The sequence below is a fragment of the Ptychodera flava genome, chromosome 18, assembly GCF_041260155.1.
Source record: "Ptychodera flava strain L36383 chromosome 18, AS_Pfla_20210202, whole genome shotgun sequence".
Classification (NCBI taxonomy): Eukaryota; Metazoa; Hemichordata; class Enteropneusta; family Ptychoderidae; genus Ptychodera; species Ptychodera flava.
Window position 1 is genome coordinate 1,506,405 of NC_091945.1, and position 23,165 is coordinate 1,529,569.

Below are 23,165 nucleotides of genomic sequence, written 5' to 3' on the forward strand. Positions count from 1 at the left end.
AACACACTTCCACTGTCACGTATTTACTCTCTCTTTTTTCTGAAAGGCGCGAAAGCCTTACAGGCAGCCTACATGCTTCCTGCGAAAAAAATGTAGCTGAATTGTGAATACCAGAGAACATGTTCCGTGCTCTAGTACTTACAACATGCAAAACATCAAATTTCAAATAGACATCATTCGAAACATATGAAAGGTTATGCGATACAAGTTTGTACACCTTGAGTGAATTTTGATCAAGTGAAAAGAGTTAAAATGTAGCCTTCTATTTTCTGAGAATTGAAATACTGTAAACTTTACGAAATACGTTTTACAAACCACATTCAAGTAAAAACTTCCATTCTTGATAAACTCTGAAAAGATTTCAAAGCATTAGCCAAATTAAAATGCACAAGATAACAGCGGGAAAAGAATTTGTATACTTGAAAATGTATTGTGCAATTACCTTTGAGTTTTGCGACATCGGTGGTAATCGCCATGTGTTTGCGAAAGGCTTGGTCGAAGCTTTTAACGCAATGTCTGCTATTTGTTGTGACAAGTCAGCATACATACACATTCAAGGAATGTGATCATTTACATTTACAAAGTGCAGTTCATTGTTCTTTCCATGGATGTCAATAGGACAAATAGGATCTCAGCTCTCTGTCAATGGTAGAAGTAGCGGTGTTTCTTGTATTTTCACCGGCAAAATCATGCCTGCCACATCCCCATTTGTGGCAATGCTCACTGCGAAACATGTAACAAAAGTACCGGTTTGTTCTTTACCTTTTAACTCTATTACGTACGCTTTGTATGTAGTTTTTGGGACTATTATCTGCATGATACCCATTGATAATTTCACAGTCATAGAAAGTCAGCTATGTCTCTCCTGATTGACCACAAGTACAATATTCCTCAACATAAAATCGATTTTAAAGCTCTCCTTACACATGACCTTCGTTTCAAGGACGACAAAAAATCTGAGTAGTCGTGCTCTATTTATCTCAGTTTAGGAAACTGCAAGTAAACTACATGTCAATGTACATTACGTCATGGTGGTGAAAGATAAGGAATTTCCCTACTTCCCCTCTTGATGGCGCCTGTTACCGGGATGCTGCGATACTCAGGTAGTACGCGCCTCGAGAGTGAAAGACTTTAACTTTTACTTTTGCTTTTCAAACATTCACTTACCAAAACGATATGAAAATCAGGGCTCACCGTGCAAATGTTGGTACTACAGGAACAATGACCCAGCATTTACCGATATTTGAAATTAAAACTGGCCGCCATCCTTGTGTTAAATCTATGGGTAAAAAGTTAAAGTTTGGATTTTCGAAAAACTGAACGGTGAAATTTTTCATACTCCAAGAGGTTTAAAATGAGCCCCCACAAAGGTTAAGAATTTGAGAGTCCGAAAATCTGTCCCTTAGGTGCATTCTTAAGTATTTACATGATCATTGCAATGTAACATAAACCCTGTTACCTGTAGTAATGAAAGGTCAAATAGGATGCAATATAACCTGAGCCCTTTTACCTGTCGTGATGACAGGTCAATAAAGCATGCAATATAACCTGAGTCCTTTTGCTTGCAGTGATGATTGGTCAAATAACCATAGTTTCAGTATTAATATAATCGTCAGATATTGTCAAATGTTTGTATTTACTGCCATTTATAGAACTAAATTGTTTTCACAATGAAGGCCGGTACAGTATTACGTGTCTTTAGTACGAGACCACTGATATATATTTCGGATTTGTCAGAACATCGGAATGTGGATGTTATCATTAGAAGCCCCGCAGACTGCTTTTCGTACACTGATATCCAAATAGCTACTCCATCATTCGTTTCCGGCAAACTGTGAAAATAATCTATCTTTCATATAGACCGCTAAGCTAAGAAAAACCGCTCAATGCCAACGTTTTACCTTCGTTCTCCTGAGGAGACCGCGTCTTTGTCACAAGACTTTTCATCATTATTCTAACTCATGCTTATGTATTTAGAAAAGGAGTGGACTTCGCCCAGATTTATTTTCGACCGTTGATATTTAGAAACAAAAGCTTCACAAACATTCAATTGAGAATGTGTTATATCAATCTGTCAAATACAACAAAATGACGGGTCAATCGTCAAATCGTTTTGTTCGTAGGTTATGTAAACTCAATTCTATCTCGCTTGTTGTTCGTCCATGAATCCAGAACCCCACCACAATTTTTGATGACAAGTTGAAGTTGAGTAACGACAATGAATCTTGCAGGAAATACATTTTAAATCCACATAACTATCAGATGAACGATTCTAGACTAGATGAAAATACCACACAGGCCGGGAAGAATAATTAAATTGTTCCTCAAAATCGCCGCTTGTACTTCAGTCAATTTGGAATTTTTAAAATTGCAGCAAATATAAGTACTTCCTCATTGCAATTATTTAAGTCCGTCGCGCAAATGTTAGACCCTTCCTCTGAGGAAGTTAACAAGAAAACACGGTAATTATTGTCTATGTAGGGTTTTTATGCTAAGCATATTTTACAGTTTTTTTTCTTTTGGGAGTATGTGGAAATGCGCAGAATTTGTTCTTCGACACTAAATGTATATATAATGTTCTCCATTCTTCTAGTCAATTTGTAAAACTAGAATTAAATGTTATTAATAACAATGCAAGTAGTGGGGAATTCTGCTGGCTCTGAAAAATTTCACATACACACAGACATATATAACACAAATTTTACACACACACACACACACACACACACACACACACACACACACACACACACACATATATATATATATATATATATATATATATATATATATATATATATATTCTCGTGGGAAATTACAGTGCTCGATGCTAAGCAGAGCGTTATTAATAAACCTATTACTTCAAGTACAAAGTAATGAAATCTATAACTTAAGTTTCATACATCCTGCAATGCTCATAAGATAGAACCTGAGGATTATATGAGCATTGCAGGATGCATGAAACTTAAGTAATGGATTTCATTACTTTGTACTTGAAGTAATTTGTTTATATATATATATATATATATATATATTATATATAATATATATATATATAATATATATATATATATATATAATAATATATATATATGAGGAATCTAGGAACTTGTAGTTGTCACTCTACAGGCTGTTTCATGCGCTAAGCAATCATCAGGAGTGAAGGTTTGGCGGCAATTGAACTGTTTATATTGTGTTGCAGGTGGGCATGCATATTCAAATAAGCGGTTGTGGCCAATGGCAAGTCAGTTATTACAGAGGAGGAATTTGCTGCGGTGTCTGCATTTTGAGAGGAATTCAGCACGTTTGTTGAGGGTTGATTTGCTATCTGAATAAATTATATGGAGTTTTTCTGTTATGCAAAGGTTGCAGCGTTTGGTTTTATTTGAATAGGGGGGAGCTCTGTCGATAATTGACCATTTGATATCGTAGTTTGTGTTGTTGTCTTTGAGTTTCCATATGAATTTTGAGAGCTCTGTGCTATTTCTGTGCTTGGGAGTTTTGAAAGTGTACTTGTGATACGTGTATCTTTGTTTGAAGGCAATGAGTCCGTGAGTCCAATGTAGTGTTTCTGATCGTTGCTTGTGGTGACAGTGGCTTTGTATATTACTGAAGAGGTGAGGCAAAATGAGTACGAGCCCCCGTCACCAAGCAACGAAAACAAAAGAAAACGCAGCAGACGAATCATTTGGTACAATCCCCCGTTCAACAAGGCAGTGAAAACCAACATCGGCAGAACATTCCTGAACTTGATTAAGACCCACTTTCCAGAAGGCCACCGTCTACACAAGCTCTTCAATAAAAACAACGTGAAAGTAAGCTACAGTTGCTCCAGAAACATGGGAAGTATAATCAAAGCCCACAACAACCAAATACTACATAAAGACAAGGAGCAAGAGAAGTGGTGCAACTGCCGCAAAAAAGACGATTGTCCACTTTCAGGAAACTGCCTCACCTCTTCAGTAATATACAAAGCCACTGTCACCACAAGCAACGATCAGAAACACTACATTGGACTCACGGACTCAACCTTCAAACAAAGATACACGTATCACAAGTACACTTTCAAAACTCCCAAGCACAGAAATAGCACAGAGCTCTCAAAATTCATATGGAAACTCAAAGACAACAACACAAACTACGATATCAAATGGTCAATTATCGACAGAGCTCCCCCCTATTCAAATAAAACCAAACGCTGCAACCTTTGCATAACAGAAAAACTCCATATAATTTATTCAGATAGCAAATCAACCCTCAACAAACGTGCTGAATTCCTCTCAAAATGCAGACACCGCAGCAAATTCCTCCTCTGTAATAACTGACTTGCCATTGGCCACAACCGCTTATTTGAATATGCATGCCCACCTGCAACACAATATAAACAGTTCAATTGCCGCCAAACCTTCACTCCTGATGATTGCTTAGCGCATGAAACAGCCTGTAGAGTGACAACTACAAGTTCCTAGATTCTCAGTATTACCGCCCTGCAGAAATGCATTGAGCACTATACTTTGCCTGCATTGACAAGCAAACCATTTTCGTATATATATATATATATATATAATATATAATATATATATATATATATATATATATATATATATATATATATATATATATATATATATATATATAGTCAGAAGTAGTCAACAGTTTAAATTCACTCGGACGGAAATAAGTACAGCAATGGTGTATAGTAACGTCATGCAAATGCAAAGAGTGGATCATTATGTGTTCTCTTAGATGGTGTAAGATTAATGATGAAGATATGACATCAGCAGGATTAGTTTATAGCAATTATCATGTAGCAAAGAGTGAACATCATCAAAAGCTCCATAAGTGTTCATCAGGTATTTACCAAGACGACTGTTTCGGGGATTTGAAAATGATACAGTCAACTGCCTTTTCTTGCCAAGCAATATTGATCAGGTACCACCACACCTTAGGTTATTCGGAGTCTGATGTTATGTGTGATGTCTTTAGGTTTTGCATTGAATTTTTTAAAAGTAGGCGATATCTTGACATCGCTTCATGAAACTGTCTGATGATATTTTGTTGTTCTCCTTCTTCTGGCAACTTTCAGAAGAAAGTCTTCGATTAGAAGTGTAATTGCACGAGCAATGCGGACATATTCTGACAATACAGTGAGATCAAAGATGTATGAAGGGATGTTACTTTCGCGATCTGGCATTCTCACTATGAAAAGCTTGAAATCGACTTCGTCGCGCTTAAAGAGTTTATAGATAAATATTCCATCCACTGTGGATATGTTCAATTCAGGAAATGTAGCATTTTGCCCATTATGCTCACATTTCAACTTGAGCTTTGCAGGATAAATTTGCTCATACGATCTACTAAACTCTCCACCATTAATTAGGAGATATATGTCATCGATGAATCAGCGCATACATGACATTTCCGAGCACGATCTATATATCGGTATGAATGAGTTTTGACATGAATCTATACTCATGTCTGTGTAAGTACAAATTTGCCCATAGTGGCGCTGGGTCAATACCCATAGGAATGCCTATAGTTTGTAAAAGCACTCTGTTGCCTATCTGGAAATATCTTTATACTATGAGATAACATTGTTAATTTAGTTCCACCCTCAAATACAAAATCAACTACATCATACAACTCTTTTAGTAGATCCTTATGTTCAATTTTGGTGTATAGTGTGCTGAAGTCAAATGTCGAGATATATTTGACATTTTTCTAGTGTTGATGACGCTCAACTTTTCAACTACAAGTAAGGAATCTTTTACAACCCAGATGGTTTTGATGTTGCTGTAAAATTTTCTTTTTAGATAGAATCTATGCACTTCTTAAAAAGGAATTTAAAGACAGTAGAAAAAGCTTTACTGAGTGGTTTTTTGCTGCAAGTGCTTGATGCTACAATAAAGCGAGCTCCGGATGGGTTCTTGTGCATCTTGGGCATCGAGTACATTAGTGGAGGTTTCGTTCTTTCTCTGATACTTTATATATATATATATATATATATATATATATATATATATATATATATATATATATATATATATATATATATATATATATATATATATATATATATATATATAAAATACTTTGAGTAAACAGTAATACAATCTGTTGCTTAAGTTTTATGCATACTGCAATCTTAAGACAGACAGATAACTGTCTGAAGATTGAAGTCTTACGAGATTATTACTTTGTACTTTGACGTAATTTGTGTTATTATTTATAATACTCTGCTTTTAGCATCGATCATGGCAATTTTCAACAAGGATATCTCTATACTTTAAAAATATGTATGTATGTATGTATGTATGTATGTATGTATGTATGTATGTATGTATGTATGTATGTATGTATGTATGTATGTATGTATGTATGTATGTATGTATGTATGTATGTATGTATGTATGTATGTATGTATGTATGTATGTATGTATGTATGTAATGTAATATTATATGTATATATATATATATATATATATATATATATATATATATATATATATATATTCTCGTAATATTCTCATAATATACATTCTCGTCTCTTTTTTTGCAGATACCCTGTGTGAGAGAAAAACTTTAATTATGCGAAGAGGCAATCAGCAGTCATATCGACAAGGCAATAATTGGTTTTCAAGAAATAAAGATAGAAGACGTACACTTACGTTGAGAGACAGGACGTTACAATTTTTAACCACAAATAACATATTTGAGTGCAATGTACTATATAATTTACGGTACTTATCAATAATTATCCTTTTTCTCGGAAAAAGTCACCATTGGAGGTGGAACAAGAATGTGTATACTTTAATATTTATATTGTCAGAATTGTTTACAATTAAATATACTGCAGCTGCAATCCATATAACTGATAGTGACATTTCAACCATTAATACTTACAATACTACGGAAAATGTCCAAGCAAAATTGAATGCATCTCAGACATTCCAGGTCACTAATGAAGTAATAAGTACTCAAAGTCCTAACAAATTTTACACAACAACAGAAGAAATCATTGAAGATGACTTTCAAGAAACAACGTTCGGAATGTTCTCCTCAAAATTCCCACAGAGCACAATTCGAACATCAGAACATTTAACATTTGCTCAAACAACACCACTAACTTCTACTGAAACATCAACTGTCGAAAACGCGCAACACACAACGTTACAGGTAACTGACATCACAGAACGTACAACTGAATCAGTAATGACAAAGCCAAGAAGTGAAACAGCTACATCCGAAATTCAAACTCAAGAACAATCGAGTTTAACATCAGTTGCTCTGTCATTAAGGACAGGCGAAATTATAACAACGGAAACTACAAAAGTTAATTCAGAAGCTGCATCTTTTAAAAGAGAGGCTACAGAATTGTCATTAACGCAGACTTATGCAGCCAACAGAACTACAGAGACCATAAGCACTGCTGCTACTCAAACACACCAGAAAAGTACACCCACGCTAGAATTAGTAACAACATCCCTACAATCAACACAGGAGGAAGAAGAGACTCTATCAAGGACTGCAACTGTAACAGATACAGCTACTTCTACTATCAGCACCCAAGAAATTCTAACTTCTACTGAAACTGACACTCTTGAACCAACTGATGTCACATCTGCAACTCAATCAACAACATCTCTTGAAGCAAGCTCTACATATCAAAGTCATTTCATGTCAACTGAAGAAGGGACAACTATAGCAAGTGTTTCTTCAACAGCGCATAAAGATGCGACTACTGACGCTAAAACGGATACTTTTGCAGAAACAACTATTGAAACAGAGGCAATAGAGTTGTCTTCAACACAAACATACACTACAATTCAAACCACACAGAGGCCCTCTACTGATATTTCTACCACAGAGAGCATAGCTGCAAGTACTGATTTTGCAACTACAAGAGCTGCAGATATTACAACAGCTGAAGAAGATGTTACCACTCCAGAGATCATAAGCACAGAATTTTCCACTGCAATAGACCAAAGCACTGCTGCTTCTCAAACACAGCAGAAAAGTACACCCACGCTTGAAATAGCAACAACATCCCTACAATCAACACAGGAGGAAGAAGAGACTCTATCAAGGACTGCAACTGCAACAGAGACTGCTACTTCTACTATCAGCACTCAAGAAATTCCAACTTCTACTGAAACGGACATCTTGAACCAACTGATGTCACATCTGCAAGTCAATCAACGACATCTTTTGAAGGAAGCTCTACATATGAAAGTCAGTTCATGTCAACTGAAAAGAGACAACTACAGCAATTGTTTCCTCAACAGCGCATAAAGATGCGACTACTGATGCTACAACGGATGCTTTTGCAGAAACAACTATTGAAACAGAGGCAATAGAGTTGTCTTCAACACAAACATACACTACAATTCAAACCACACAGAGGCCCTCTACTGATATTTCTACCACAGAGAGCATAGCTGCAAGTACTGATTTTGCAACTACAAGAGCTGCAGATATTACAACAGCTGAAGAAGATGTTACCACTCCAGAGATCATAAGCACAGAATTTTCCACTGCAATAGACCAAAGCACTGCTGCTTCTCAAACACAGCAGAAAAGTACACCCACGCTTGAAATAGCAACAACATCCCTACAATCAACACAGGAGGAAGAAGAGACTCTATCAAGGACTGCAACTGCAACAGAGACTGCTACTTCTACTATCAGCACTCAAGAAATTCCAACTTCTACTGAAACGGACACTCTTGGACCAACTGATGTCACATCTGCAAGTCAATCAACGACATCTTTTGAAGGAAGCTCTACATATGAAAGTCAGTTCATGTCAACTGAAAAAGAGACAACTACAGCAGTTTTTTCGTCAACAGCGCATAAAGACGCGACTACTGATGCTACAACGGATGCTTTTGCAGAAACAACTATTGAAACAGAGGCAAAAGAGTTGTCTTCAACACAAACATACACTACAATTCAAACCACACAGAGGCCCTCTACTGATATTTCTACCACAGAGAGCATAGCTGCAAGTACTGATTTTGCAACTACAAGAGCTGCAGATATTACAACAGCTGAAGAAGATGTTACCACTCCAGAGATCATAAGCACAGAATTTTCCACTGCAATAGACCAAAGCACTGCTGCTTCTCAAACACAGCAGAAAAGTACACCCACGCTTGAAATAGCAACAACATCGCTACAATCAACACAGGAGGAAGAAGAGACTCTATCAAGGACTGCCAACTGCAACAGAGACTGCTACTTTTACTATCAGCACTCAAGAAATTCCAACTTCTACTGAAACGGACACTCTTGAACCAACTGATGTCACATCTGCAAGTCAACCAACGACATCTTTTGAAGGAAGCTCTACATATGAAAGTCATTTCATGTCAACTGAAGAAGAGACAACTACAGCAGTTGTTTCGTCAACAGCGCATAAAGATGCGACTACTGATGCTACAACGGATGCTTTGCAGAAACAACTATTGTAACAGAGGCAATAGAGTTGTCTTCAACACAAACATACACTACAATTGAAACCACACAGAGGCCCTCTACTGATATTTCTACCACAGAGAGCATAGCTGCAAGTACTGATTTTGCAACTACAAGAGCTGCAGATATTACAACAGCTGAAGAAGATGTTACCACTCCAGAGATCATAAGCACAGAATTTTCCACTGCAATAGACCAAAGCACTGCTGCTTCTCAAACACAGCAGAAAAGTACACCCACGCTTGAAATAGCAACAACATCCCTACAATCAACACAGGAGGAAGAAGAGACTCTATCAAGGACTGCAACTGCAACAGAGACTGCTACTTCTACTATCAGCACTCAAGAAATTCCAACTTCTACTGAAACGGACACTCTTGAACCAACTGATGTCACATCTGCAAGTCAATCAACGACATCTTTTGAAGGAAGCTCTACATATGAAAGTCATTTCATGTCAACTGAAAAAGAGACAACTACAGCAATCGTTTCGTCAACAGCACATAAAGATGCGACTAATGATGCTACAACGGATGCTTTTGCAGAAACAACTATTGAAACAGAGGCAATAGAGTTGTCTTCAACACAAACATACACTACAATTCAAACCACACAGAGGCCCTCTACTGATATTTCTACCACAGAGAGCATAGCTGCAAGTACTGATTTTGCAACTACAAGAGCTGCAGATATTACAACAGCTGAAGAAGATGTTACCACTCCAGAGATCATAAGCACAGAATTTTCCACTGCAATAGACCAAAGCACTGCTGCTTCTCAAACACAGCAGAAAAGTACACCCACGCTTGAAAGAGCAACAACATCCCTACAATCAACACAGGAGGAAGAAGAAGAGACTCTATCAAGGACTGCAACTGCAACAGAGACTGCTACTTCTACTATCAGCACTCAAGAAATTCCAACTTCTACTGAAACGGACACTCTTGAACCAACTGATGTCACATCTGCAAGTCAATCAACGACATCTTTTGAAGGAAGCTCTACATATGAAAGTCAGTTCATGTCAACTGAAAAAGAGACAACTACAGCAGTTGTTTCCTCAACAGCGCATAAAGATGCGACTACTGATGCTACAACGGATGCTTTTGCAGAAACAACTATTGAAACAGAGGCAATAGAGTTGTCTTCAACACAAACATACACTACAATTCAAACCACACAGAGGCCCTCTACTGATATTTCTACCACAGAGAGCATAGCTGCAAGTACTGATTTTGCAACTACAAGAGCTGCAGATATTACAACAGCTGAAGAAGATGTTACCACTCCAGAGATCATAAGCACAGAATTTTCCACTGCAATAGACCAAAGCACTGCTGCTTCTCAAACACAGCAGAAAAGTACACTTGCGCTTGAAATAGCAACAACATCCTTACAATCAACACAGGAGGAAGAAGAGACTCTAACAAGGACTGCAACTGCAACAGAGACTGCTACTTCTACTATCAGCACTCAAGAAATTCCAACTTCTACTGAAACGGACACTCTTGAACCAACTGATGTCACATCTGCAAGTCAATCAACGACATCTTTTGAAGGAAGCTCTACATATGAAAGTCAGTTCAGTCAACTGAAAAAGAGACAACTACAGCAGTTGTTTCGTCAACAGCGCATAAAGATGCGACTACTGATGCTACAACGGATGCTTTTGCAGAAACAACTATTGAAACAGAGGCAAAAGAGTTGTCTTCAACACAAACATACACTACAATTCAAACCACACAGAGGCCCTCTACTGATATTTCTACCACAGAGAGCATAGCTGCAAGTACTGATTTTGCAACTACAAGAGCTGCAGATATTACAACAGCTGAAGAAGATGTTACCACTCCAGAGATCATAAGCACAGAATTTTCCACTGCAATAGACCAAAGCACTGCTGCTTCTCAAACACAGCAGAAAAGTACACCCACGCTTGAAATAGCAACAACATCCCTACAATCAACACAGGAGGAAGAAGAGACTCTATCAAGGACTGCAACTGCAACAGAGACTGCTACTTCTACTATCAGCACTCAAGAAATTCCAACTTCTACTGAAACGGACACTCTTGAACCAACTGATGTCACATCTGCAAGTCAATCAACGACATCTTTTGAAGGAAGCTCTACATATGAAAGTCAGTTCATGTCAACTGAAAAAGAGACAACTACAGCAGTTGTTTCGTCAACAGCGCATAAAGATGCGACTACTGATGCTACAACGGATGCTTTTGCAGAAACAACTATTGAAACAGAGGCAATAGAGTTGTCTTCAACACAAACATACACTACAATTCAAACCACACAGAGGCCCTCTACTGATATTTCTACCACAGAGAGCATAGCTGCAAGTACTGATTTTGCAACTACAAGAGCTGCAGATATTACAACAGCTGAAGAAGATGTTACCACTCCAGAGATCATAAGCACAGAATTTTCCACTGCAATAGACCAAAGCACTGCTGCTTCTCAAACACATCAGAAAAGTACACCCACGCTTGAAATAGCAACAACATCCCTACAATCAACACAGGAGGAAGAAGAGACTCTATCAAGGACTGCAACTGCAACAGAGACTGCTACTTCTACTATCAGCACTCAAAAATTCCAACTTTTACTGAAACGGACACTCTTGAACCAACTGATGTCACATCTGCAAGTCAATCAACGACATCTTTTGAAGGAAGCTCTACATATGAAAGTCAGTTCATGTCAACTGAAAAAGAGACAACTACAGCAATTGTTTCCTCAACAGCGCATAAAGATGCGACTACTGATGCTACAACGGATGCTTTTGCAGAAACAACTATTGAAACAGAGGCAATAGAGTTGTCTTCAACACAAACATACACTACAATTCAAACCACACAGAGGCCCTCTACTGATATTTCTACCACAGAGAGCATAGCTGCAAGTACTGATTTTGCAACTACAAGAGCTGCAGATATTACAACAGCTGAAGAAGATGTTACCACTCCAGAGATCATAAGCACAGAATTTTCACTGCAATAGACCAAAGCACTGCTGCTTCTCAAACACAGCAGAAAAGTACACCCACGCTTGAAATAGCAACAACATCCCTACAATCAACACAGGAGGAAGAAGAGACTCTATCAAGGACTGCAACTGCAACAGAGACTGCTACTTCTACTATCAGCACTCAAGAAATTCCAACTTCTACTGAAACGGACACTCTTGAACCAACTGATGTCACATCTGCAAGTCAATCAACGACATCTTTTGAAGGAAGCTCTACATATGAAAGTCAGTTCATGTCAACTGAAAAAGAGACAACTACAGCAGTTGTTTCGTCAACAGCGCATAAAGATGCGACTACTGATGCTACAACGGATGCTTTTGCAGAAACAACTATTGAAACAGAGGCAATAGAGTTGTCTTCAACACAAACATACACTACAATTCAAACCACACAGAGGCCCTCTACTGATATTTCTACCACAGAGAGCATAGCTGCAAGTACTGATTTTGCAACTACAAGAGCTGCAGATATTACAACAGCTGAAGAAGATGTTACCACTCCAGAGATCATAAGCACAGAATTTTCCACTGCAATAGACCAAAGCACTGCTGCTTCTCAAACACAGCAGAAAAGTACACCCACGCTTGAAATAGCAACAACATCCCTACAATCAACACAGGAGGAAGAAGAGACTCTATCAAGGACTGCAACTGCAACAGAGACTGCTACTCTACTATCAGCACTCAAGAAATTCCAACTTCTACTGAAACGGACACTCTTGAACCAACTGATGTCACATCTGCAAGTCAATCAACGACATCTTTTGAAGGAAGCTCTACATATGAAAGTCAGTTCATGTCAACTGAAAAAGAGACAACTACAGCAATTGTTTCCTCAACAGCGCATAAAGATGCGACTACTGATGCTACAACGGATGCTTTTGCAGAAACAACTATTGAAACAGAGGCAAAAGAGTTGTCTTCAACACAAACATACACTACAATTCAAACCACACAGAGGCCCTCTACTGATATTTCTACCACAGAGAGCATAGCTGCAAGTACTGATTTTGCAACTACAAGAGCTGCAGATATTACAACAGCTGAAGAAGATGTTACCACTCCAGAGATCATAAGCACAGAATTTTCCACTGCAATAGACCAAAGCACTGCTGCTTCTCAAACACAGCAGAAAAGTACACCCACGCTTGAAATAGCAACAACATCCCTACAATCAACACAGGAGGAAGAAGAGACTCTATCAAGGACTGCAACTGCAACAGAGACTGCTACTTCTACTATCAGCACTCAAGAAATTCCAACTTCTACTGAAACGGACACTCTTGAACCAACTGATGTCACATCTGCAAGTCAATCAACGACATCTTTTGAAGGAAGCTCTACATATGAAAGTCATTCATGTCAACTGAAAAAGAGACAACTAAAGCAGTTGTTTCGTCAACAGCGCATAAAGATGCGACTACTGATGCTACAACGAATGCTTTCGCAGAAACAACTATTGAAACAGAGGCAATAGAGTTGTCTTCAACACAAACATACACTACAATTCAAACCACACAGAGGCCCTCTACTGATATTTCTACCACAGAGAGCATAGCTGCAAGTACTGATTTTGCAACTACAAGAGCTGCAGATATTACAACAGCTGAAGAAGATGTTACCACTCCAGAGATCATAAGCACAGAATTTTCCACTGCAATAGACCAAAGCACTGCTGCTTCTCAAACACAGCAGAAAAGTACACCCACGCTTGAAATAGCAACAACATCCCTACAATCAACACAAGGAGGAAGAAGAGACTCTATCAAGGACTGCAACTGCAACAGAGACTGCTACTTCTACTATCAGCACTCAAGAAATTCCAACTTCTACTGAAACGGACACTCTTGAACCAACTGATGTCACATCTGCAAGTCAATCAACGACATCTTTTGAAGGAAGCTCTACATATGAAAGTCAGTTCATGTCAACTGAAAAAGAGACAACTACAGCAGTTGTTTCGTCAACAGCGCATAAAGACGCGACTACTGATGCTACAACGGATGCTTTTGCAGAAACAACTATTGAAACAGAGGCAAAGAGTTGTCTTCAACACAAACATACACTACAATTCAAACAACACAGAGGCCCTCTACTGATATTTCTACCACAGAGAGCATAGCTGCAAGTACTGATTTTGCAACTACAAGAGCTGCAGATATTACAACAGCTGAAGAAGATGTTACCACTCCAGAGATCATAAGCACAGAATTTTCCACTGCACTAGACCAAAGCACTGCTGCTTCTCAAACACAGCAGAAAAGTACACCCACGCTTGAAATAGCAACAACATCCCTACAATCAACACAGGAGGAAGAAGAGACTCTATCAAGGACTGCAACTGCAACAGAGACTGCTACTTCTACTATCAGCACTCAAGAAATTCCAACTTCTACTGAAACGGACACTCTTGAACCAACTGATGTCACATCTGCAAGTCAACCAACGACATCTTTTGAAGGAAGCTCTACATATGAAAGTCAGTTCATGTCAACTGAAAAAGTGACAACTACAGCAGTTGTTTCGTCAACAGCGCATAAAGATGCGACTACTGATGCTACAACGGATGCTTTTGCAGAAACAACTATTGAAACAGAGGCAAAAGAGTTGTCTTCAACACAAACATACACTACAATTCAAACCACACAGAGGCCCTCTACTGATATTTCTACCACAGAGAGCATAGCTGCAAGTACTGATTTTGCAACTACAAGAGCTGCAGATATTACAACAGCTGAAGAAGATGTTACCACTCCAGAGATCATAAGCACAGAATTTTCCACTGCAATAGACCAAAGCACTGCTGCTTCTCAAACACAGCAGAAAAGTACACCCACGCTTGAAATAGCAACAACATCCCTACAATCAACACAGGAGGAAGAAGAGACTCTATCAAGGACTGCAACTGCAACAGAGACTGCTACTTCTACTATCAGCACTCAAGAAATTCCAACTTCTACTGAAACGGACACTCTTGAACCAACTGATGTCACATCTGCAAGTCAATCAACGACATCTTTTGAAGGAAGCTCTACATATGAAAGTCAGTTCATGTCAACTGAAAAAGAGACAACTACAGCAGTTGTTTCGTCAACAGCGCATAAAGACGCGACTACTGATGCTACAACGGATGCTTTTGCAGAAACAACTATTGAAACAGAGGCAAAAGAGTTGTCTTCAACACAAACATACACTACAATTCAAACCACACAGAGGCCCTCTACTGATATTTCTACCACAGAGAGCATAGCTGCAAGTACTGATTTTGCAACTACAAGAGCTGCAGATATTACAACAGCTGAAGAAGATGTTACCACTCCAGAGATCATAAGCACAGAATTTTCCACTGCAATAGACCAAAGCACTGCTGCTTCTCAAACACAGCAGAAAAGTACACCCACGCTTGAAATAGCAACAACATCCTACAATCAACACAGGAGGAAGAAGAGACTCTATCAAGGACTGCAACTGCAACAGAGACTGCTACTTCTACTATCAGCACTCAGAAAATTCCAACTTCTACTGAAACGGACACTCTTGAACCAACTGATGTCACATCTGCAAGTCAATCAACGACATCTTTTGAAGGAAGCTCTACATATGAAAGTCAGTTCATGTCAACTGAAAAAGAGACAACTAAAGCAGTTGTTTCGTCAACAGCACATAAAGATGCGACTACTGATGCTACAACGGATGCTTTTGCAGAAACAACTATTGAAACAGAGGCAATAGAGTTGTCTTCAACACAAACATACACTACAATTCAAACCACACAGAGGCCCTCTACTGATATTTCTACCACAGAGAGCATAGCTGCAAGTACTGATTTTGCAACTACAAGAGCTGCAGATATTACAACAGCTGAAGAAGATGTTACCACTCCAGAGATCATAAGCACAGAATTTTCCACTGCAATAGACCAAAGCACTGCTGCTTCTCAAACACAGCAGAAAAGTACACCCACGCTTGAAATAGCAACAACATCCCTACAATCAACACAGGAGGAAGAAGAGACTCTATCAAGGACTGCAACTGCAACAGAGACTGCTACTTCTACTATCAGCACTCAAGAAATTCCAACTTCTACTGAAACGGACACTCTTGAACCAACTGATGTCACATCTGCAAGTCAATCAACGACATCTTTTGAAGGAAGCTCTACATATGAAAGTCAGTTCATGTCAACTGAAAAAGAGACAACTACAGCAATTGTTTCCTCAACAGCGCATAAAGATGCGACTACTGATGCTACAACGGATGCTTTTGCAGAAACAACTATTGAAACAGAGGCAAAAGAGTTGTCTTCAACACAAACATACACTACAATTCAAACCACACAGAGGCCCTCTACTGATATTTCTACCACAGAGAGCATAGCTGCAAGTACTGATTTTGCAACTACAAGAGCTGCAGATATTACAACAGCTGAAGAAGATGTTACCACTCCAGAGATCATAAGCACAGAATTTTCCACTGCAATAGACCAAAGCACTGCTGCTTCTCAAACACAGCAGAAAAGTACACCCACGCTTGAAATAGCAACAACATCCCTACAATCAACACAGGAGGAAGAAGAGACTCTATCAAGGACTGCAACTGCAACAGAGACTGCTACTTCTACTATCAGCACTCAAGAAATTCCAACTTCTACTGAAACGGACACTCTTGAACCAACTGATTTCACATCTGCAAGTCAATCAACGACATCTTTTGAAGGAAGCTCTACATATGAAAGTCAGTTCATGTCAACTGAAAAAGAGACAACTACAGCAGTTGTTTCGTCAACAGCGCATAAAGATGCGACTACTGATGCTAACAACGGATGCTTTGCAGAAACAACTATTGAAACAGAGGCAATAGAGTTGTCTTCAACACAAACATACACTACAATTCAAACCACACAGAGGCCCTCTACTGATATTTCTACCACAGAGAGCATAGCTGCAAGTACTGATTTTGCAACTACAAGAGCTGCAGATATTACAACAGCTGAAGAAGATGTTACCACTCCAGAGATCATAAGCACAGAATTTTCCACTGCAATAGACCAAAGCACTGCTGCTTCTCAAACACAGCAGAAAAGTACACCCACGCTTGAAATAGCAACAACATCCCTACAATCAACACAGGAGGAAGAAGAGACTCTATCAAGGACTGCAACTGCAACAGAGACTGCTACTTCTACTATCAGCACTCAAGAAATTCCAACTTCTACTGAAACGGACATCTCTTGAACCAACTGATGTCACATCTGCAAGTCAATCAACGACATCTTTTGAAGGAAGCTCTACATATGAAAGTCAGTTCATGTCAACTGAAAAAGAGACAACTACAGCAGTTGTTTCGTCAACAGCGCATAAAGACGCGACTACTGATGCTACAACGGATGCTTTTGCAGAAACAACTATTGAAACAGAGGCAAAAGAGTTGTCTTCAACACAAACATACACTACAATTCAAACCACACAGAGGCCCTCTACTGATATTTCTACCACAGAGAGCATAGCTGCAAGTACTGATTTTGCAACTACAAGAGCTGCAGATATTACAACAGCTGAAGAAGATGTTACCACTCCAGAGATCATAAGCACAGAATTTTCCACTGCAATAGACCAAAGCACTGCTGCTTCTCAAACACAGCAGAAAAGTACACCCACGCTTGAAATAGCAACAACATCCCTACAATCAACACAGGAGGAAGAAGAGACTCTATCAAGGACTGCAACTGCAACAGAGACTGCTACTTCTACTATCAGCACTCAAGAAATTCCAACTTCTACTGAAACGGACACTCTTGAACCAACTGATGTCACATCTGCAAGTCAATCAACGACATCTTTTGAAGGAAGCTCTACATATGAAAGTCAGTTCATGTCAACTGAAAAAGAGACAACTACAGCAGTTGTTTCGTCAACAGCGCATAAAGACGCGACTACTGATGCTACAACGGATGCTTTTGCAGAAACAACTATTGAAACAGAGGCAAAAGAGTTGTCTTCAACACAAACATACACTACAATTCAAACCACACAGAGGCCCTCTACTGATATTTCTACCACAGAGAGCATAGCTGCAAGTACTGATTTTGCAACTACAAGAGCTGCAGATATTACAACAGCTGAAGAAGATGTTACCACTCCAGAGATCATAAGCACAGAATTTTCCACTGCAATAGACCAAAGCACTGCTGCTTCTCAAACACAGCAGAAAAGTACACCCACGCTTGAAATAGCAACAACATCCCTACAATCAACACAGGAGGAAGAAGAGACTCTATCAAGGACTGCAACTGCAACAGAGACTGCTACTTCTACTATCAGCACTCAAAAATTCCAACTTCTACTGAAACGGACACTCTTGAACCAACTGATGTCACATCTGCAAGTCAATCAACGACATCTTTTGAAGGAAGCTCTACATATGAAAGTCAGTTCATGTCAACTGAAAAAGAGACAACTACAGCAGTTGTTTCGTCAACAGCGCATAAAGACGCGACTACTGATGCTACAACGGATGCTTTTGCAGAAACAACTATTGAAACAGAGGCAATAGAGTTGTCTTCAACACAAACATACACTACAATTCAAACCACACAGAGGCCCTCTACTGATATTTCTACCACAGAGAGCATAGCTGCAAGTACTGATTTTGCAACTACAAGAGCTGCAGATATTACAACAGCTGAAGAAGATGTTACCACTCCAGAGATCATAAGCACAGAATTTTCCACTGCAATAGACCAAAGCACTGCTGCTTCTCAAACACAGCAGAAAAGTACACCCACGCTTGAAATAGCAACAACATCCCTACAATCAACACAGGAGGAGAAGAAGAGACTCTATCAAGGACTGCAACTGCAACAGAGACTGCTACTTCTACTATCAGCACTCAAGAAATTCCAACTTCTACTGAAACGGACACTCTTGAACCAACTGATGTCACATCTGCAAGTCAATCAACGACATCTTTTGAAGGAAGCTCTACATATGAAAGTCAGTTCATGTCAACTGAAAAAGAGACAACTACAGCAGTTGTTTCGTCAACAGCGCATAAAGATGCGACTACTGATGCTACAACGGATGCTTTTGCAGAAACAACTATTGAAACAGAGGCAAAAAGAGTTGTCTTCAACACAAACATACACTACAATTCAAACCACACAGAGGCCCTCTACTGATATTTCTACCACAGAGAGCATAGCTGCAAGTACTGATTTTGCAACTACAAGAGCTGCAGATATTACAACAGCTGAAGAAGATGTTACCACTCCAGAGATCATAAGCACAGAATTTTCCACTGCAATAGACCAAAGCACTGCTGTTTCTCAAACACAGCAGAAAAGTACACCCACGCTTGAAATAGCAACAACATCCCTACAATCAACACAGGAGGAAGAAGAGACTCTATCAAGGACTGCAACTGCAACAGAGACTGCTACTTCTACTATCAGCACTCAAGAAATTCCAACTTCTACTGAAACGGACACTCTTGAACCAACTGATGTCACATCTGCAAGTCAATCAACGACATCTTTTGAAGGAAGCTCTACATATGAAAGTCAGTTCATGTCAATTGAAAAAGAGACAACTACAGCAGTTGTTTCGTCAACAGCGCATAAAGATGCGACTACTGATGCTACAACGGATGCTTTTGCAGAAAAAACTATTGAAACAGAGGCAAAAGAGTTGTCTTCAACACAAACATACACTACAATTCAAACCACACAGAGGCCCTCTACTGATATTTCTACCACAGAGAGCATAGCTGCAAGTACTGATTTGCAACTACAAGAGCTGCAGATATTACAACAGCTGAAGAAGATGTTACCACTCCAGAGATCATAAGCACAGAATTTTCCACTGCAATAGACCAAAGCACTGCTGCTTCTCAAACACAGCAGAAAAGTACACCCACGCTTGAAATAGCAACAACATCCTTACAATCAACACAGGAGGAAGAAGAGATTCTATCAAGGACTGCAACTGCAACAGAGACTGCTACTTCTACTATCAGCACTGAAGAAATTCCAACTTCTACTGAAACGGACACTCTTGAACCAACTGATGTCACATCTGTAAGTCAATCAACGACATCTTTTGAAGGAAGCTCTACATATGAAAGTCAGTTCATGTCAACTGAAAAAGAGACAACTACAGCAGTTGTTTCGTCAACAGCGCATAAAGACGCGACTACTGAGCTACAACGGATGCTTTTGCAGAAACAACTATTGAAACAGAGGCAAAAGAGTTGTCTTCAACACAAACATACACTACAATTCAAACCACACAGAGGCCCTCTACTGATATTTCTACCACAGAGAGCATAGCTGCAAGTACTGATTTTGCAACTACAAGAGCTGCAGATATTACAACAGCTGAAGATGTTACCACTCCAGAGATCATAAGCACAGAATTTTCCACTGCAATAGACCAAAGCACTGCTGCTTCTCAAACACAGCAGAAAAGTACACCCACGCTTGAAATAGCAACAACATCCCTACAATCAACAAAGGAGGAAGAAGAGACTCTATCAAGGACTGCAACTGCAACAGAGACTGCTACTTCTACTATCAGCACTCAAGAAATTCCAACTTCTACTGAAACGGACACTCTTGAACCAACTGATGTCACATCTGCAAGTCAATCAACGACATCTTTTGAAGGAAGCTCTACATATGAAAGTCAGTTCATGTCAACTGAAAAAGAGACAACTACAGCAGTTGTTTCGTCAACAGCGCATAAAGATGCGACTACTGATGCTACAACGGATGCTTTGCAGAAACAACTATTGAAACAGAGGCAAAAGAGTTGTCTTCAACACAAACATACACTACAATTCAAACCACACAGAGGCCCTCTACTGATATTTCTACCACAGAGAGCATAGCTGCAAGTACTGATTTTGCAACTACAAGAGCTGCAGATATTACAACAGCTGAAGAAGATGTTACCACTCCAGAGATCATAAGCACAGAATTTTCCACTGCAATAGACCAAAGCACTGCTGCTTCTCAAACACAGCAGAAAAGTACACCCACGCTTGAAATAGCAACAACATCCTTACAATCAACACAGGAGGAAGAAGAGACTCTATCAAGGACTGCAACTGCAACAGAGACTGCTACTTCTACTATCAGCACTCAAGAAATTCCAACTTCTACTGAAACGGACACTCTTGAACCAACTGATGTCACATCTGCAAGTCAATCAACGACATCTTTTGAAGGAAGCTCTACATATGAAAGTCATTTCATGTCAACTGAAAGAGAGACAACTACAGCAATCGTTTCGTCAACAGCACATAAAGATGCGACTACTGATGCTACAACGGATGCTTTTGCAGAAACAACTATTGAAACAGAGGCAATAGAGTTGTCTTCAACACAAACATACACTACAATTCAAACCACACAGAGGCCCTCTACTGATATTTCTACCACAGAGAGCATAGCTGCAAGTACTGATTTTGCAACTACAAGAGCTGCAGATATTACAACAGCTGAAGAAGATGTTACCACTCCAGAGATCATAAGCACAGAATTTTCCACTGCAATAGACCAAAGCACTGCTGCTTCTCAAACACAGCAGAAAAGTACACCCACGCTTGAAATAGCAACAACATCCCTACAATCAACACAGGAGGAAGAAGAGACTCTATCAAGGACTGCAACTGCAACAGAGACTGCTACTTCTACTATCAGCACTCAAGAAATTCCAACTTCTACTGAAACGGACACTCTTGAACCAACTGATGTCACATCTGCAAGTCAATCAACGACATCTTTTGAAGGAAGCTCTACATATGAAAGTCAGTTCATGTCAACTGAAAAAGAGACAACTACAGCAATTGTTTCCTCAACAGCGCATAAAGATGCGACTACTGATGCTACAACGGATGCTTTTGCAGAAACAACTATTGAAACAGAGGCAAAGAGTTGTCTTCAACACAAAACATACACTACAATTCAAACCACACAGAGGCCCTCTACTGATATTTCTACCACAGAGAGCATAGCTGCAAGTACTGATTTTGCAACTACAAGAGCTGCAGATATTACAACAGCTGAAGAAGATGTTACCACTCCAGAGATCATAAGCACAGAATTTTCCACTGCAATAGACCAAAGCACTGCTGCTTCTCAAACACAGCAGAAAAGTACACCCACGCTTGAAATAGCAACAACATCCCTACAATCAACACAGGAGGTAGAAGAGACTCTATCAAGGACTGCAACTGTAACAGAGACTGCTACTTCTACTATCAGCACTCAAGAAATTCCAACTTCTACTGAAACGGACACTCTTGAACCAACTGATGTCACATCTGCAAGTCAATCAACGACATCTTTTGAAGGAAGCTCTACATATGAAAGTCAGTTCATGTCAACTGAAAAAGAGACAACTACAGCAATTGTTTCGTCAACAGCGCATAAAGATGCGACTACTGATGCTACAACGGATGCTTTTGCAGAAACAACTATTGAAACAGAGGCAAAAGAGTTGTCTTCAACACAAACATACACTACAATTCAAACCACACAGAGGCCCTCTACTGATATTTCTACCACAGAGAGCATAGCTGCAAGTACTGATTTTGCAACTACAAGAGCTGACAGATATTACAACAGCTGAAGAAGATGTTACCACT

At 39.3% G+C, this 23,165-nt stretch overlaps 2 protein-coding genes across 2 annotated transcripts in view; both read left to right on the plus strand.

The window, feature by feature from the left end:
* Window positions 1-17,752, plus strand: part of LOC139117871 (mucin-22-like) — a 29,875-nt gene extending 12,123 nt beyond the window's left edge. The window contains exons 2-10 of the mRNA XM_070681105.1: window positions 6,560-8,232; window positions 8,402-9,143; window positions 9,558-11,054; window positions 11,252-12,180; window positions 12,575-13,306; window positions 13,477-13,824; window positions 14,040-14,217; window positions 14,632-16,124; window positions 16,295-17,752. Coding sequence (XP_070537206.1) covers window positions 6,560-8,232; window positions 8,402-9,143; window positions 9,558-11,054; window positions 11,252-12,180; window positions 12,575-13,306; window positions 13,477-13,824; window positions 14,040-14,217; window positions 14,632-16,124; window positions 16,295-17,752 — 9,050 coding nt within the window. The remainder of the gene's footprint in view (window positions 1-6,559; window positions 8,233-8,401; window positions 9,144-9,557; window positions 11,055-11,251; window positions 12,181-12,574; window positions 13,307-13,476; window positions 13,825-14,039; window positions 14,218-14,631; window positions 16,125-16,294) is intronic.
* A 73-nt stretch (window positions 17,753-17,825) lies between these two features.
* LOC139117872 (serine-rich adhesin for platelets-like) lies at window positions 17,826-23,149 on the plus strand. The gene is made up of 5 exons (XM_070681106.1): window positions 17,826-18,944; window positions 19,115-20,288; window positions 20,387-20,592; window positions 20,808-21,198; window positions 21,396-23,149. The coding sequence occupies exons 1-5, from the start codon at window positions 17,826-17,828 to the stop codon at window positions 23,147-23,149; spliced, it is 4,644 nt and encodes a 1,547-aa protein (XP_070537207.1).
* Window positions 23,150-23,165: the final 16 nt, after the last annotated feature.